The 20,189-nt window shown below is 38.7% G+C and overlaps 1 protein-coding gene across 1 annotated transcript in view; it reads right to left on the bottom strand.

Annotated features, from left to right (window-relative positions):
* Positions 1–8,256: 8,256 nt before the first annotated feature.
* Positions 8,257–20,189, bottom strand: part of LOC143276994 (tumor protein D54-like) — a 38,275-nt gene continuing 26,342 nt past the window's right edge. Inside the window, exon 7 of the mRNA XM_076581700.1 lies at positions 8,257–11,161. Coding sequence (XP_076437815.1) covers positions 11,015–11,161 — 147 coding nt within the window. The 3' untranslated portion in view covers positions 8,257–11,014. The remainder of the gene's footprint in view (positions 11,162–20,189) is intronic.

The raw sequence follows: 20,189 nt of genomic DNA, 5'->3' as shown, positions 1-20,189 counted from the left end.
CTTAGAAACATCTGTGTGGCACCCCAGTGGACTCGTCACAGAGTTAAAGAGAGAAGAAGAAAAAAAAAGGATCTTAGAAACATCTGTGTGGCATCCCAGTGGACTCGTCACAGAGTTAGAGAGAGAAGAAGAAAAAAAAAGGATCTTAGAAACATCTGTGCGGCACCCCAGTGGACTCGTCACAGAGTTAAAGAGAAGAAGAAGAAAAAAAGGACCTTAGAAACATCTGTGTGGCATCCCAGTGGACTCGTCACAGAGTTAAAGAGAGAAGAAGAAGAAGAAAAAGGATCTTAGAAACGTCTAAGATTTTCGCAAAAACCTTGGCATTGAGGAGGAGGCTGGAAAATATACAAGCGAACAAACAGTCTATGTTTGTGTGGAACATAGAAGGCTGCTTGACATCTGTGGATAAAAACACAAAATTTACAAAGAATTAAGACAGTGCATTCCCTTTACTATTTACATTTTTTTTTCTTTCTCAAATCCTTAAAATACAGCAGCTGTTTGGACGTTCAGATGTCAAATATTTCATCACATTTACGGAGTCTTTAGAACGTAGCGGGTGTAAATAATTCATCACGCTTACTCGGACTTCAAGCGTGTTACAAACTTACGATTAATTTGATTTAAGGTTGCCATATTCGTAAATAATTATTCTGAACACAACATAAAAAGAAAAAAAAACGTATCTGTAAATCATGATTCTGAACATTGCATTAAAATCAGAATTGTCATTAATTCGTTCATTTGTGCAGTATCCTAAAAAAAAAAATTAAAAAAAAAAAAAAAAAAATCAGGATGCTTTGTGCAAGTATACAAACAAGGAATAATTTTTTAAAATTTATTTTACACAGTTACACAGACCCAAAGAATGCCCCATTTTCAGATACACTGACAGTTTTACACAGATTACAATGACGCTGACAACTGTACACAAGATTACAATGACGTTAACATTTGTTCTCAATACCACTGATACAAAGCCCCACACACTGACAACAATCGTCTCCCGGACTCAACACAGATACATGCTTCACGATACAATCGCTTCCAAAAAAAAAAGGATACGTCAATCCACTAAAAGAACCATTCAAACTGGCGGGTAGAAATAAGACTACCCGTTTTCTATCTGCTCCGATGCAGCTTTCAGATTTAGCTACCAGTTTTTCAATCCAAGCTCAAGCCATTCTTCACAAAAGAGGCTACCAGTTTTCAGTCTAAAACCCAACGCATCTTTTTGCAAAAATGCTACAAATTTTCAATCTAAACTATCGCATCTTTCAGGTACATTGCTACCAGTTTTTCATTCCGAACTTCTGCATATTTCACACACATAAAGAAAAAAGTTTACTTGTTTTTTGGTCAAAACCAACACATCTTTCACTAAAAGATTGCCAGTTTTCAATTTACACTATGTCATCTTTCAGATACCAGCAGCGTGTTTTCAATCAAAACTCAAGAAGAATCCTTCAGAAACAGTCTACAAATTTCCAGTCTAACCTAAAAGCGTCTTTCACAGACAGATTATACTACTTTTGCAATCTACACAAATGCATCTTTCAGACATAAACTACCAGTTTTCCATGTTAAACTAATGCATCTTTCGTGCTTAAGCAACCAGTTTTCAAATCTAAACTCACACATCCTTCAGAAACAGGCAACCACAGTCTTCAATCAAAAATAACACATCTTTCAGAATGTAAGCTACCGGCTTTCAACCCACATAACGCATCCTTCTCAAAAAAAAACCTATTTGCTCCACATAAAAGGAATCACATCAGTCATATGTCACCAGGTTTTTGAAGTCTATGATAACGTTGTTCTTCAAACTATAAGAAAAAACCGCCCCAAAAAACCGTATCCTTCTCAAAAACTATTTGCTCCACATAAAAGGAATCACATCAGTCATATATCACCAGGTTTTTGAAGTCTATAACGTTGTTCTTCAAACTATCAGACAAAAAAAAAAAAAATCGATCCACTTAAATGACATCAGACAAGACAAGAATTGCATGCACTATATATCAACAAATCCAAAACGTGTGTGTGTGTGTGTGTGTGTGTGTGTGTGTGCGTGCGTGCTTATGTTTCTGTGTCTGTGTTTGTGTTTGTGACTTTATATACTGTTACTAAAAAAACATAAAATGATTCGTGTGTTTGACTGTGTAATGAACCATATATATATATATATATATATATATATATATATATATATATATCAGCATAATCACTTACATCTGTTATTGCTCATGTTCACATTTTTTCCCCCCATCTATTCTGAATTGTCATAATGATTTTATATACATAATAAAATGGTGGTCGACCCAAGAAAGTCCTGGGGGGAAAACAACAACAACAGAAAAAAACAACAACAACCCCAAAACAAATCCACCACCATTAAAAGAAAAGAGAAGGTGGGTTGTGGGGAGAGTTAAGGAGGATGAAGGAAGGGGGTATTTAAAAAAAAAAAAAAAAAAAAAAAAAAAAACAGAAAAAAAAAATTGCTGAGCAATTCTCTTCAGAAACAACGATGTTCTTTCTTAGAATAATACAAATTTGTGTAACAAGTACATGAGTAACAAAAAACAGAAACAAAAAAAAAAAGAAACACACACACACATACACGTGTGTGTGTGTGTGTGTATGTGTATGTGTGCGTGCGTGTGTGCATGTATTTCCCTCAACTACTTAACGATAACAAGAACACTGATAATCTCATTTTCTCTTCACAACAACAACAACATTTTTCTTTCCTGTAAGTTAGAATACACACTGTGTGTGACACGTACACTGGATACTTTTCTCTAACAAACAAACATAACACACACACACACACACACAAATATATATATATATATATATGTAAACTGAGGATATCATTCACTTGTTCTTGTTGCTGAAAGTAAGCCGACTGCACAAGGCCATATCATGACTGTAAAATCATTCAAATGCTCAACCTCACCTCACCTCACCTCAGACCCATAACGACTAAGTAGTCGTTGGGGGAAGCCTGAGGACCGCAGACGCAACCTCCCTTCTCCATCTGTCTCTGTCGGCAGCTGCTGGCAGCAGCTCACGTGTGTGGAGTCCGGTCCATTGTTTGATGTTCTCATGCCAGTTCCTCCGCTGTCTTCCTCTTCTTCTTCCTCCGCCCTCGATGGTGCCTTGCATGATTGTTTTGGACAAGCTGGTGTGTCGAGTGTTGTGTCCAAACCATATCAGCTTGCGTCTCTTCACAGTTGAAAGGAGAGGTTCCTGAGGTCCAGCAAGGTTCTCAATTCTGCTCAACCGCGTCAACACGAAACTCTCACATTTACAAAAAAAAAAAAAGACAAACCCACTAAAACACAGTTCATGACACAGTATCGCAACCATTTACTCCTTACGGCAAATAAAACTAGGTCATACTGAGGACACAAGCCATTCCACTTATCATGCCCAGATTACAAAAAAAAAAAAAAAAAAAAAAAAAAAAAAAAAAAATCGTAAAAAAGGAACAAACAACAACTTCAAAGCCAAACAAAAAATACATTAAAAAAGGCCATATAGGCAAATAACACTGCAGAATGGACAGCTAGTGCCCATCCCAGTGTTGACACCTCACTACCTAATCGCCAGAGTAAAACAGCATAGCTAGTACATCATAGACGGCAGAAAAGAAGAAAAAAAAAAAAGTGTCAAGGCTTGCTTGAAAAAAGAAAAAAAAGGGGAATGGACTGGGGAAGGCAGAAAAAGGAGACAACAGTGAAGAAAGAAAGAAAAAAAGAGGCAGAAACCAAGAGAGTGACAGAAAAAGAGGAAATTTCTAGAACAGAATTTCCAGAAGGCGGGGATGCTGTTTATACTGAAAGACCCCTGGCGTCCCCCCAACAGGGGGAATATCTTTTACTCTTTAACAAAACTATTCTTTCAGATGTTTTAGGGTATAGTCTAGAGTGGTGGGCAGCAACATCTCGCTACGTATGGCTGCACTGTCTTCTTCTTCTTAGTTCTTCTCCTAGTTGTCTTCTTCTCATTATTTCTTCTTCTTAGTCTCCTTCTTTTAGAATATTGTAAATAAACCAACAGAAAACCCCATTTGTGACTGGCCTCTATATGTTCCTGGCCTGTGCGTGGGATCTTGTCTATCCTTCAATTAATCATATTTAGTTAAGTCTTTTGTGCCGTACCCCTATTAGAACCACTCGGAGCACGGCTACAAAAGTGGCGTCGGGGAACAATGAGAAACATTAGTCAAACACAAAAGTACTCTTTTCAAGAGCTCAGGATACACGACCAAACAACACAAGAACAACCGAGTTACACATTTATTCTCTTCAAACGCAAAACTTTTCTTTCCCCCGGCTTACGATATGACTTGATATAACATGAACGCTGACTTTTTTTAATTTTTTTTTTTTTTACTCTCTTCAAACCGAAAGCATTCTTTTCCATGGCTTACAAGTTAGAATGCCACCTAAACATGGACACCAAGTTATTCATTTACACAGCTAAAGATAGAATCTAATATTTAAAAAAAAACAACAACCAACAACAACAAAAAACACACTAAGAAACTCACTTACTTTCTTTAAACACATAGCTATTCTTTTCGGAAACTGGCTTACTTTCTTTAAACACAAAACTATGCTTTTCAGAAATTCGCTTACTTTCTTTGAACACATAACTATTCTTTTCTGAAACTTGCTTGCTTTCTTCGAACACATAACTATTCTTTTCAGAAACTCGCTTACTTTCTTTGAACGTGTAACTATTCTTTTCTGAAACTCGCTTACTTCCTTTGAACGCATAACTATTCTTTTCTGAAACTTGCTTGCTTTCTTCGAACACATAACTATTCTTTTTTGAAACTTGTTTACTTTCTTCAAACACGTAACTATGCTTTTCGGAAACTTACTTACTTTCTTTGAACGCATGACTATTCTTTCTCAAACTTGCTTACGTTCTTCAAACACATAACTATTCTTTTCTGAAACTCGCTTACTTCCTTTGAACGCATAACTATTCTTTTCTGAAACTTGCTTGCTTTCTTCGAACACATAACTATTCTTTTTTGAAACTCGCTTACTTTCTTCAAACACATAACTATTCTTTTCTGAAACTCGCTTACTTCCTTTGAACGCATAACTATTCTTTTCTGAAACTTGCTTACGTTCTTCGAACACATAACTATTCTTTTCTGAAACTCGCTTACTTTCTTCAAACAAATAACTATAATTTTCTGAAACTCGCTTACTTTCTTTGAATGCATAACTATTCTTTTCGACATCTTAGTATACAACCTAATATGACATGAACACCGAGTCACTCATTTGCTCTCTTCAAATGCGAAACTGTTCTTTCCCTTGGTTTTGGATGCAGCATAAATAACAAGAGCATTGGGTTACCCATTTTGCTCTTCAAACGCAAAACTGTGTTTCCCCACATTTAGGATACAACCTATGTTAAATGTAACTCTGATTAACTCATTTTCTGGGTTTTCAAAAAAAACAATACCAAAAAAAAGACCAACCCCAAAAACTGTGCTTTCCCGCCATTTAGGATATAACCTTGGTTAACTGTAACTCTGAATAACTCATTTTCTGATTAAAAAAAAAGGAAGTTCTTTCCCACAATTTAGGATATAACCTAGGTGAACTGTAAGTCTGATTAACTCATTTCATGTTTTCAAAAAACATTATTCTCTTTCCAATGAATTTTGATACAATAATAGAAGAGAAAAAACACTGTGTGCCTTATCTCCCCCTCCCCGCACGCCCCCCATACCTCCCCCAAACACACCATAATCATTTCCCATGATTTAGAATACACGTACTAGTAACCTAATATCATTTCACACTTTCTTTTCAAAAAAGTAAGTATTAAGTAGATGTGATGGAAAATGAAAAATAAACAAGGCAGATTTACAGTACAAGGAAAACCATATTCTGAACAAAATTACTTAAAGCCAGACTTGAAAGAGCTGAGTGCAGAGACCTGACGAAAGCGAAAGAGGAAGTTCATTCCAAATGCAAAGTCCAGAAATTGAGAAAGAACGGCGTCCAACAGTGGAGTCAGCAAATGGAAGTATCACTGGTTGCCGAATTTCAAACATTCCCAGGATCTTTTTTTTTAATTTTTTAATTTTTTTTAAAATTTATTTTTTTACATAATGTCCAACTTAAGAGAGTACATCCATACAGGTGGATAACAAATCATTCCTCTTTTACATCTCCATTGGCTCCCTGTCTCACACAGAATAAAGTACAAGATCAGCACTCTATGTTATAAATGTATTCACAACTCTAATGCCCAACTTTAAGAGAATACATCCATACAGGTGGATAACAAATCATTCCTCTTTTACAACATCTCCATTGGCTCCCTGTCTCACACAGAATAAAGTACAAGATCAGCACTCTATGTTATAAATGTATTCACAACTCTGCCCCTTCCTATCTCTGTGGCTGCCTTCACCTCTACACTCCATCTTGCTCTCTACGATCGCCTTCGAATCCACTCTGTTTATGCATACCCAGATTCAAACACTCAACTGTTGGTCGCTGTTCTTTCTCTGTCTCTGGACCTTGCAGTTGGAATGAACTTCCTCTTTCGCTTCGTCAGGTCTCCTCACTCTGCTCTTTCAAGTCTGGCCTTAAAACCCACCTCTTCCCAAAATAGCCTCCACTTCCCTACCTCTTCTTTGTCTTCAGTTTCTCCAGTTTTAGAGTTATGCGTGCTTGTGATTGACTGGTGCGAAAGCGCTTTGTCTCTGCACAAGATTCAGCGCTATATAAACATCATTAAGATTACCCCCAAAAATCATTAAAAAGGACACAAAAACAAACAAAACCAACAACAAAACTTCAAAGCCAAATACACAAACAAAAAAGGAGACCCCCCCCCCCCCCGCCTCCCCCCCCCTGAAAAAACCGTCTGTCAAGGCAAATAACATTGCAGAATGGACAGCTAGTGCCCATTCCAGTGTTGACAATATCACTACCTATTCGCTGTAGAAAAAAAAATTACTATGACAGAAACAGTATAAAGCCACTGCCCTCAAACTCTCTCTCTGAAGTGTTGAATCTGTCAATTTTTCTGACGCCTATAGCTTTTCTACAGTGGAGTGATGGCCGAGAGAGGTACCGCGTCCGCCTAGGAAGCAAGAGATTCTGAGCGTGCTGGTTCGAATCACGGCTCAGCCGCCGATATTTTCTCCCTCTTCACTAGACCTTGAATGGTGGTCTGGACGCTTTAAAATATAAAAATAATATAAAAATAATGGGTGGTGCTCTCTGTGTAGCAATGCGCTCTCCCTGGGGAGAGCAGCCTGAATTTCACACAGGGAAATCTGTTGTGACAAAAAAAAAAAAGACAAAAAAAAAAAGACAAAAAAAAAAGACATCCGTTACACCGGTTTTCTTGCATTTTGTATTGTTCCTCAAGAAACATGTCACATTAAAAAATGACCAAAACATTTAAAAGAAAAAAAAAATCTGAAGAAGCATGAATAGAACATCACAACCATAATTTTAATTTTAATCTTTAAAATTGTTCGAAACAGGTATAAATTTGCAAAGAGACCAACGTTAAGTTTTGAAGACAAAAAATATATCAATTTTGTTGTTGTCACAAATAACATGTCATTGTAAAATAACAAGTTAAAGTATCAACTGAACAAAGTTAAAAGGTAATATTTCCTTTTTAAAATTTAAATTTTTTTTAAAAAGGCAATAGGTTAAAAAAAAATATCGACATAATAAAGTTAGCAGATAACATTTCCAGTTTAGAAAATACAACAATTAAAATATCAACTGAATACAGTTAAAAAGTAACATTTCCTTTTTAAAAATGCAACAGGTTGTGAAAAAAAAAAAAAAAAAAAATCAACAGAATTAAGTTAACAGATAATATTTCCATTTAAAAAGATACAACAAGTAATATATCATCAACTGAAAAAAAAAAAGGGTTAACAGATAACATTCATTTCCATTTTAGAAATACAATTCTGAAAATTCATCTTCTTCATTGCTCATTTAACTGGGGGTGTCCATTCAAGTCTGCATAAAAACCATGACCTTACAATCAGGACTTCGTTGAATTAATATCATTGATTAAAAAACAACAACCAAAAAACCCCCCAAAACAACCCTCCCTCACCCCCCCCCCCCCCCCCAAAAAAAAAAAAAGAAGAAAAAGAATATGAGAGAGAGAGGGAGACACAGAGAGAGAGAGAGACAGAGTGAGCGAGCATATGTGCCTGCATGTGCATGTATGTGTGTGTGTGTGTGAGTGCATGTGTGTGTGTGTGTGTGTGTGTAGAGAAAGGGAACACTGTAGAGTACTTGCTCACTTTAAAGTAATATCAATCATCAAAACCACATGTAACACAAACTGTTGAAGAACAATATCAAAACACCACAACAGCACACATAAAAAAAAACACCTAAAAAAAACACCAAAAACCCACAAACAACAACAACAACAATAAAAACCAACATTTAACAAGTCTGACGTCCCTTGCATCCTATTTCCATTAGAAAAAAACAACAAAAGAAGACGACCAGCATGCCTTCTTCTACACATACTTACGCATTGAAACACATACGAACACACAACCAACCAACCTAAATACAGTTTCCTTAAGAAGCATCACTACATTTGGACAAGTCCAACAGGTATGCAGACCTGCCAGTGCCTGAACCCCCCCCCCCTTCATGCGTATGCACACGCAGAAGATCAAACGCGCACGCTGTAGATCCCGGTACTCCATGTCAGGCGTTCAGTGGGTTATGGAAACAAGAACATGCCCAGCAAGCACCCCCTACCCCCTGAAAACAGAGTATGGCTGCCAACACATGGCAGGGGTAAAAACAACAAGAGAGGCAAGGCCTTCAAGACTCACTTGTGATAAATTACGTCCCCTAGCATTAATTACAGAGTAATTTCCCTTTTTTACTATCTGCACCAAAACGTTTGCAAAATAAATAAAACTTCCATGCTTAGCAAAAGAAGTTCCTGTTTGAACAAAAAATGATAATAATGACTCCTCTAGTTGTTGTGTCAGAATAAGAGGTCAAAGTGCCAAGTTTAGAGAATACAAAAAATATAAATATAACAGTAAATGCAGTTTGTATATAATTAGGCTTCTTTTTTTTTTGTGCCCATCCCAGAGGTGCAATATTGTTTTAAACAAGATGACTGGAAAGAACTGAATTTTTCCTATTTTTATGCCAAATTTGGTGTCAACTGACAAAGTATTTGCAGAGAAAATGTCAATGTTAAAGTTTACCACGGACACACACACACACGGACACACACACACACAGACAACCGAACACCGGGTTAAAACATAGACTCACTTTGTTTACGCAAGTCAAGTGAGTCAATTCTACATGTAAAAGCCCACTCGTGTATACGAGTGAAACGTGGGAATCGCAGCCCACGAACGAAGACGAAGAAATATGGCATGTGAATAACAAACTGCGACCAGCTGTAACAAAAATATGATGAAATCTGTACAGAACGGATCACTGAACATTCTACGTTTTTTGGCTTCGTGTCTGGAGTAGATCCCCTGTCTTTTTTGTTCACTGACAAAACACGGCGCACACACAAACACCAGGTACATGACCCATACCGTTAACGTTTTGCATGGAAATATATAGGAATACAGTTAACACGGAATCATCATCTTACCAAAAAAGACTGGAATGAAAGGGAAAAAAGATTCCATCAAAATTAAAAAAAAAAAAAAAAAGCTATTACGTGAACTCAATTATTTTACACATGTTCATGAAAAGCACCGGAGCCGTCAATGAAACGCAATCACCGATTGGTCAAACAGTGCTTCCGTATACATATATACATTATCAAACGTTTTATTAAAAATGGTCCCCGACAAACACTAACAGAAAAAACAAAAAAGTCTTAATTAAACAGAACGGCTATCAATTCATCCATATAAATAATCAATCAAAACAAACCCTGCAACTGATCAACCAATCAAAAACCACAATCAGTGACTACCAACCAATCAGACTGATTGATGGAATCACTGTCCCCCCCTTAAATATTCTTTACACACACTGATCAATCTGCACCTTAAGTTACAAGTTACACAGAAGCACCATTACACTGATGGACCGAAACTACCAATTAACTCATTCAACCTCACTGCTACATGCCTGCTACAACTTCCCTACAGTAGTAGAAAGTAGGGTGGTTTATCAAAAAACAGCGAAAAATCGATGGAAGAATTGTTCATTTTATCCGTCAAACAAAGCTTCGTTTTCACACCTCCCGAATCCGTAATCGGTTCAGTTCTGAATGCCAACTGTACCAAGAAAGAATAAACGAAATCAAGAATAGTGTGCTGATATGAGAATACTCGTACCTGGTCTACAAGGGGAAGTAATCATGGCACGGATTAACTCGTACCTGGAGGAGAATGAGTTAAAAAGAACAAGACTGACATACAAAGGGTCGACCAATCATAATTCATCCCACTGATCGACCGACCGACCGACCAATCAGAAGACATTACAGACTGACAATGGACTAATCAGCCAATCAAAAAGCATAAGATTTGACAAACGATCGACCAATCAAAATGCATCACTGATCGATCGAATGACCAGCATAACTGATCGACTGACAAATGACTGACCATCAACTGATTGATGGAATCACCAACATCATTAATCGATCAACAAACCATCAACATATCCAAACGCATCACACTCATTGACTGACTAACCAATACAACTAAAAAAACAATTGATCAAAACGCAAACATTGATGGATTGATGACAAACCAGTACAACTAACAAACCATCAACCAATCAAAACGCATAACACTGATCCACTGACGAAACAGTACAACTAACAATCGACCAATCGAAACGCATATCGACTGATGAACCCAGTACAACAAACAAAACAATAACCCAATCAAAACACATAACACTGATCGACCGACGGACGAATCCCAACGTCGTCGTCGTCTGTTACAGATGGATCAACCCGACCCATCTTAGAGCGGCACTTTTTCAGTGGCTGGGGGGCTGGCATCGGTGGCGTTCTCTGGCACCGCCGCCTCCTCTCCGTCCTCCTGATTCTCTTTGGCGGCTTGGACTGCTGCGTCGATGTCATCCGTAGACTTGCTCCCCGTCACTTTCGACTGAAACACAAGAGCGCCAAAAATACACGGTGACGGCAACAGGAAGAAAAACTGTTATGTTCATGTATAGTATTTATATGGTGCATGTTAACGATGGGCTGTTGGAAGAAAAATCGTTAAATCTATGTAAAGTATGCATATATATAGTGGGCAGCTAGAAGAACAAGATAGGCAAGGCCTTCAAGACTCACTTGTGATACACTTAAAAAAAACAAAAAAAATCCAAGCTTTTTATGTATTGAGTATAATTTCAAAATGTAATGTTAAGATGAGAATGATCAGTTTAAAGCAAATTAAGTCCCCTAGCATTAATTACAGAGTAATTTCCCTTTTTTCACTATCTGCACCAAAAACGTTTGCAAAATAAATAAAACTTCCATGCTTAGCAAAAGAAGTTCCGGTTTGAACAAAACATGATAATAATGACTGCTCTTGTTGTTGGGTCAGAATATCAGATCAAAGTGCCAAGTATAGAGAATACAAAAAATATAAATATAACAGTAAATGCAGTTTGCATATAATTAGGCATCATTTTTTACTTTTTTGTGCCCATCCCAGAGGTGCAATATTGTTTTAAACAAGATGACTGGAAAGAACTGAATTTGTCCTATTTTTATGCCAAATTTGGTGTCAACTGACAAAGTAGTTGCAGAGAAAATGTCAATGTTAAAGTTTACCACGGACACACAGACACACACACACAGACAACCGAACACCGGGTTAAAACATAGACTCACTTTGTTTACACAAGTGAGTCAAAAATTGTAATATTTTTGTATGGTATTCATATGGCACATATAAACAGTGGGCAATTTAGCAGCCTCTTATACATTCACAATAAGAGTAAGAAATATATTCATAATTATATACTGTCTTTATGCTGGTGTTTATTGTTGCTTACAGTTAAGATGACCCACACAGGGCTATACTATCAGGGCTGTTAAACCATACAAATTTGTATTTGTATTTCTTTTTATCACAACAGATTTCTCTGTGTGAAATTCGGGCTGCTCTCCCCAGGGAGAGCGCGTCGCTACACTACAGCGCCACCCATTTTTTTGTGTATTTTTTCCTGCGTGCGGTTTTTTTTTTGCTTTTCCTATCGAAGTGGATTTTTCTACAGAATTTTGCAAAGGAACAATCCTTTTGTTGCCGTGGGTTCTTTTACGTGCGCTAAGTGCATGCTGCACACGGGACCTCGGTTTATCGTCTCATCCGAATGACTAGCGTCCAGACCACCACTCAAGGTCTAGTGGAGGGGGAGAAAATATCGGCGGCTGAGCCGTGATTTGAACCTGCGCGCTCAGATTCTCTCGTTTCCTAGGTGGACGCGTTACCTCTAGGCCATCACTCCACATCACTCAACTTCGTCAACACAAAACTGTCACATCTACAAAAAAACAACAACAACAAAAAAACAAGAAAAACCAAGACAAACCCATAAAACATAGTTTATGACACATTTTCCTACCCACGAAGCTCCTTAGGGCAAATAAGATTAGGCCGCGCTGAGCACGTCAGCCCTTCTGATTCATTTATCATCCAAAGATCACAAAAAAAATCGTAACCCCCCCCCCCCCCCACGGCAACAAAAGGCTTGTTCCTGGCAAAAGTCTGCAGAAAAATCCTCTTCAATAGGAAAAACAAATAAAACCGCGCAGGAAAAATTAAAAAAAAAAAAAGGATGGCGCTGTAGTATAGCGACGCGCTCTCCCTGGGGAGAGCAGCCCGAATTTCACACAGAGAAATCTGATGTGATAAAAATAGAAATAGAAATACAAAATACAAATAATACATCATAGACTGCCGAAATAGGCAAAATAAAGTGTCAAAGCTTGCTCGAAAAAAAAAAAAAAAAAAAAAAAGGGGAAAGGACTAGGAAGGCAGAAAAAGGAGACAACGGTGGAGGAAGAAAAAGAAGAAAGGTAGAAGTAAAAAAAAAAAAAAAAAGAGCAACAGAAAAAGAGGAAAATTTCCAGCACAGAATTTACAGCAGGCGGGGGACGGTGTGTTTATACTGAAAGAACCCCAGCATGCCAACTTGGGGAGGGTGTGTGTGTGTGTGTGTGTAGGGGTGGGGGTGGGGGGGTTTGGGGGGGGAGGAGGCAGTGGGCTGTTAGCTCTCGCTACATTCATGATAACGGAGTTAGAATAGTTATATTCATCCACTGCCCTTACTAATAATCATAATAATAACAATAATTATGAATAATATATTGAACTCACACGGCGCAAACTCCTCCACATAATGGGCTCTAAGCGCCTCACATGTACAACAGTGCATTACACAACACAACACAACACAACACATGAGGTCATAGCAATGAGAAACAAACTCTATGTACACCAACACGATACTACAAATTGCAGATATGAATAATCACAGTAAAAAAAAAAGCACCCCACAAAATATGCTCTACACACACACACACACACACTTTTAACTAAAACAGACAACTCCAAACAAACAATGGTGATAATGATAATAACCGTATCTATATATAGTAATTATGTGGGGCTCTAACTCGAAGAGCCTCCAGTACTTTTGACAGAAACCTACAAAGCACAAACACGACAATGATGATGATGATAAGAAGTTTAACTACATTCATATTTCCTACTTATATGGTGAAAACACTTTTGACTGAAACACATAATGCCAAACACATGATGATGATGATGATGATGATAATAATAGTTATCTTCATATATAGTACTTGCAAAGCGCAAACACTTCCGACTGACACATACAATGCCAATCACACAATGATGATAAGAAGAAGAATTATATTCATATAAAATACATATACTACGTATATATACACTTCTGACTGAAACATAAAACTTCAAACACATAATGATGATGATGATAAGAAGAGGAATGATATTCATATATATATATATAGCACTTATATGGCTAACACTTATGACATGGAAACAAAGCGTTGCTTCTTCGAGCTTCTGAAAACTTTTGCACATGTATAGGTGAACAAGTCTACTTCTTCCATGTGTGTTCGTTAAGTGCATACATGTGCATGATTGTTTATCTGCGTGCTATCGGATTGATATCTTACTGTAAAACGCTTTGACATGTTTGAAAGCACTATACAGTATATATATATATATGCACTATTATTATCATTTAAATAAAAGGTGCATTAAAAACAATCTGATAAGTGCATTAAAAAACAATCTGATAAACTAACCCCCATCAAAAAAAACAAAAACAAAAAAACGAAACCCTAAACTGTTCAAAAAGCTTTCCAACCACAAATATACACAGTTACAACAACGTAAAAATCATGCAAAGATAAACCAGTGTACATTCACAAAGGATCTTGCATCTCAGCATGCTGTACAGAAAATACTGCTGAAAACTGAACAAACAACCACAACAACAATGGTTGTTTTTGGGTTTTTTTCTGTCCCATCATCTGCACCGTTTCAGTGTCATTACTCCCACGCCGCTCATTTAGATTCCCCCCATACACAGCCACACCCGGGTTCGTCCGTCGCAGTTCCAGCGTCGGCAGTCCTCAGGGAACCATTGATGTTAGGTCGCCAGGAGGCCACACACCAGAGGAGACCCTGCACTGCTGCCGAGTCACTTCGGTGGTGTTCAGTGGTGCCTGTTCTGTTTTAACGTACTTAGGACACCACCTACTAAGCCCCCTACTAACAACAATAATGGCTTAGTCGCGGAGCCAGACTGAGTGAGCTCCCTCCCAGAGTGGAGACCGCCACAACGTCCCTAAAACAACAGCCCCCAATGAATCTGCTGACACTGACGACATTGACAGGACTCACCTCAAGCACGGAAGTGGAGGGGGGGCATCGAAACTGAGGTTACCATGAGAGCAGGGCATGAAAGGCCACAGACTTTGAGACAACAATGTTGTTATATAATAATAATAATCATTATATTTATATAGCGCTGAATCTTGTGCAGAAGCGAATCAAAGCGCTTTCGCACCAGTTATATCCGGTTTAAAAACCCAGACACATTGTCTTTGGTTGCCTCTGCTAGAGTTATGAGACAAAATAAAATACAAAAATACATCACAAAAAAACGTATCAAAATGAGTCATCATTGCAGTCTACTAGAAAAAAAACCCTGCAGAATAAGATGTCTTCTTTTTTTCTTTCTTTCTTTCTTTCTTTCTTTTTTTTTTTTTTTTTTTTTTTTTTTTTTTACATAGAAAAAGAAAGATTGTTAGCACTAATATTTTTACCTGAAAGTTCACGTGTACACATACACACACACTCTCTCTCTCTCTCTCTCTCTCTCTCACATTCACACATACCTCTGCTGCAAGAACACACACACACACACACACACACACACACAAACCCAGACATACACACACTTCTGTTGCAAGTACAAAGACACTGAAACACACACACACACAATGGAACACACACACACACACACACACAGACTGAAAATGCGGCGCAGACTATTTTAAAGTTCAACAATAAAACACATAAATTCAATAATACCAGTAACGTTTGCTCACTGAAGGAATACAACTTCATACTAATGCAGCCTAGCTACTACATCAACTGTTAAAGATTCTCTGACGAACACTACACACATCTGACTGGTTAAAGAAGCGGTGGACTTTGAATCCGAGGGTCCTGGCTTCCAATCCCCGTCAAGAAGACTGGTAGTCAAGGGTGAAAAGGCGCAATAGCCGAGTGGTTTAAGCGTTGGACTTTCAATCTGAGGGTCCCGGGTTCGAATCACGGTGACGGCGCCTGGTGGGTAAAGTGTGGAGATTTTTCCCATCTCCCAGGTCAACATATGTGCAGACCTGCTAGTGCCTGAACCCCCTTCGTGTGTATATATGCAAGCAGAAGATCAAATACGCACGTTAAAGATCCTGTAATCCATGTCAGTGTTTGGTGGGTTATGGAAACAAGAACATACCCAGCATGCACACCCCCGAAAGCGGAGTATGGCTGCCTACATGGCGGGGTTAAAAACGGTCATACATGTAAAAGCCCACTCGTGTGCATACGAGTGAACGTGGGAGTTGCAGCCCACAAACGTAGAAGAAGAAGAAGGGTGAAAAATTTTTTTCCACTATCTCCCAGGTCAGCATTATGAGCAGACCTTCCTGCTTAGCGCCTGAACTCCCCTTCATGTGTATACAATATATGCCGCATGCAGAAGATCAAATGCGCATGTCAAAGATCCCATGATTAGTGTCAGCGTTTGGTGGATATTGGAAACAAGAACGTACTCAGCAAGCACACCACCTCCAAAAACAAAGTATGGCTGCCTACATGGCAGGGGGTACAATGGTCATACACCTTAAAGCCCACTGGTATGTATACATTAGTGGACGAGGGAGTTGCAGCCCACGAGTGTAGAAGAATGAAAAGAACAAACAGAATACAGTAACTTTTGCACCTAAAAGTGAAAAGGCCACAGTAGTCTAAGCTTTTGCAGCCTATCGCTTCCAACCAGCCTACACACAGGAAAGTATAAAGGACAGAAAAACAAACTTCATAATTAAAACACAAACAAAAAATGCTGTGCAAAATATGAACCGGCCTTCCTCTAAACAGGAAATTTTATTGAAAGAAGTAAAAAAAACCCCCCCAAAAAAACAAGATTGAAAAGGAAGGAAAAAAACAACAACAAGACATGCTACAAATATCTTCTAGTAAGCAAGGGACCCGCAACGCGTGAGTGCTCGGTCCATAACCTAGAGGTCCAGGGATCGAAACCACGCTCTGCTAACCTTTTTTTTCCCCAGTGGCAGAAAGGTAAGACACTAATCTGCCAATACGGTGTCTGTGAAGAGTCTGAGTTTAACTCACTCCAGACGATGGAATGCTATAGCGTTCCTGATGTAAGGCAGCGTTCCGGATGACGGAACGCTATAGCGGTTTGTACAATCAAAAATTTTTCCCACGTTTTCCTCATGGGGGTAGCATAACAATCGCAGCTACAGTGTGCATTGCGAACATGTCAAGGGTTGAATGGAAAGTTTCTTCGTGAGATTCCATAAAAACACACTCACCGGCGTGCCACTGAGTTCGGCACCCAACATGACAAGCTAATCTGCGTACTTAATCGAAAATGGCATCGCAGGCAATACAAGCGGAAATTTTGGGAGCAAACTAGATCACGACAACGACTTTTACTGCTGCTGAAGTGATTGAAATGCTTCAAACTGAAGGTTTCGACATCCGACGAGGATGATGAAGACGTTGAATATAAAGTATCTGCAGTGAAGAAAGCTATCAGGAAGAAGGTACTGCCAGTGACTCAGCTTCTGAGAGCAGTGAAGAGGGAGGGAGGGGGAGGTGGGAGTACACACGATGTGAGGAGACAGGGTCAGTGGGTCCAAATACAGTGAGTTTCATTTAGTTACTTTATGTTCTGTATTTTTTGTGATTTTTTTCCCCCTCCTAACCCTAACAAATGGGTCGTCTGTTGGGGAAAAGAAAGGAAGAAAACTATTCGTCCCCGAGTGAGTTAAATCCCAGTTTCACCCTTTTCACCAAAGTTTTTTTTTTTCTGAACTTTTATGGCTGTTGTTGTCTTTACAATGTGATTAACTACAAGCTTTCTTTTCCAATAATGCAGAAGTGGTTTACTCATGCTCCTTATGATTATGATATTGTAATGCCACCACTCGCTTTCGCCTTACCCTAGATACCATTACTGTAATAGTTGACATAACTGATGCTGTTGCTATGTTACAACTGGTCCAGGCTATTTATTATTAATGTCATCTTAAATCATCATGATTACTACAATCATTAAGGTGTAAACATTGATTGATTGAATGACTGGACAAATCTTCCTTTTTTTTTTTGGTTGTTGTTGTTGTTGATGTTGCTGTTGTTACAGACTTGTTTTGCCTTGTTTAGTGTGGTTTGTTTTTTGTTTTGTTTTATCTCTCTCTCTGCAGTGGAAGATGCTACTGTTCGTTTTATATTGTTTGTTTCATACTATTCTCTGTATTGTATACATGTTTTTGGAAAATTAAAAAAAAAAGTTCTATATATATAAAAAAGAAAAAGAAAAAAAAGAAGTTTTGACTGGAAAATCAAACTGAACGTCTGGTCATTCGAATGATGTGAAGGTGAAACAAGGCCCCATGTGCAGCAACGCACTTGGCGCACTGAAAAAGAACCCACGGCAATGAGAGCGTTGTCCTCCGGCAAAAATTCTTCAGAAGACATCCACTCTATTTAGCTACACAAAAGGAAATTTTCTATCTAAAAGGAGGAGTTTGTATTATACTCCATGTTTGGTGTTAAATATACTTACCATGTCAAACTGATGCAAACTAGGCCTATTGGTTTGCTCTGCTTGGCCAAATTTTGCGCGGCTAACAGTGAAAAGACGGGCCCACCCGCTCTCAGCCAATCAAACGCCTCTAAAAACTATAAGCGCTTAATCATTCCTTTGGCCAAGGCTCTCCACGCCATCTTGTCAGGTTTATGCTCTGTCTCGTCTTACGCTTTTTTCGGCTATTCAGCGTATCCTTTTGGCATTACGTTTAAGTAATATACTTACCGTGACCCATTAGTGCAGACTCCGGCAGGGGTCTGACATTCCTGTCCTGTGCAAACTACTATCCGCCTATGCGGAGAAAACGAAAGTAGCTACGGCCGATAACCTCCCAGAAGTAGGTAACTTCCCCTTTGCCCCCCTGACTAGCACCCTCTTTTTTCTGGCAGCCATCATGACTCCTGTTCCTGTGCTCTTCATATGGCTAAGTTCCTCCCCCCCCGTATTTTCTGTCTGTCTGTCGATTCTCTGGCGTTCTTGTTTTTTGTCAAATTATGTCTCCAACCGGGTCACATGCTCGACTGGGTGATCACGCTAAAATTAAGGCGCGATCGCAATCAATTCGCAATATATAAAAATCTGCCTGCGCTTGAGGTCTGAATAATGCTTTGGGCAATGCTACTATTCAGACATCTTTAATTGTGGTGTAGTGCGTATGGATTCATTCTAATGCAGTGATGCCTACTTGAAAAACTGAAACAAAGAAACATAAAACTAAGTCCATATAACAAAGCAAAACCAATCAACCAGGACAAATCACATCCAGCTTTTGGGATTTTTTAGATGCTCCTCTCTGGTTGACGGTTCAGAAGTATAAGGACGAAAACCAATCGCTTTGCCAATAGCTTTTTCCCCTGAAAGCAGTCAAGTCCCGGTCTCTTGAACAAATCCAGTATGATAACTAGAATTGTGCAATCAACAACAATCTACCTGAAGATCTAGTCATCAGCCCCATCCACATGTAATATGCGGCTTCTGTTCAAATGTGTGTGTGTATGTGTGTGTGTGTGTGTGTGTGTGTGTGTGTGAGAGAGAGAGAGAGAGTTTGTGTGTGTGTGTGAGTGTGAGTGTGTGTGTGTGCGTGTGTGTTCGCGCATGTGTGTGTGTGTGTGTGTGTGTGTGTGTACGCGCATGTGTGTGTGTGTGTGTGTGTGTGTGTACGCGCATGTGTGTGTGTGTGTGTGCAGTGCGTGCATGAGTGAGTATGCACAAGTTTTTATACTGATATGCACTTGTATGTATCCTGATTTCTACTGTATCTGTGTTTGTGTATGATTTTCGACTTTTGTTCGTACCTTGTTATGTTCTGTCCCCCCCCCCCCCCCCCAATATTCCTTGTGACCCCAGTACACTTGGTAATAAAGACATATTCTATTCTATTCTATTTTGATAAAACTTTATCCCTTCAAACATAAATCATGCAGAATGCAAACTGGCATTTCTTAAAAAACACACCAAAAAACCCCCCAAAAAACAGGGAGTGCCATCTAGTATCTTCAGATAAGTAAAAGAATACCAAGACTGGAGAAGGAAAAAAAAAAGAAAAGAAAGAGCCACAAAAGTCCATGTATATTCATTGATGAACCTTCTCTCCTGCCCCCCCACACCCCCCCCCCTCCTAACCACAGACTAAGTGTTGCTGTAGATCAACAAGGGGGTTTCTTTTTCATTTGTTCTTGTTTACCCAAATATGCTTTTGGTTTGAAAAAACTG

The sequence above is a fragment of the Babylonia areolata genome, chromosome 33 (genome assembly GCF_041734735.1).
Source record: "Babylonia areolata isolate BAREFJ2019XMU chromosome 33, ASM4173473v1, whole genome shotgun sequence".
In the NCBI taxonomy this organism is placed as follows: domain Eukaryota; kingdom Metazoa; phylum Mollusca; class Gastropoda; order Neogastropoda; family Buccinidae; genus Babylonia; species Babylonia areolata.
The sequence above is the reverse complement of the archived record's forward strand: the minus strand, read 5'-3'. Positions and strand labels throughout refer to the sequence as shown.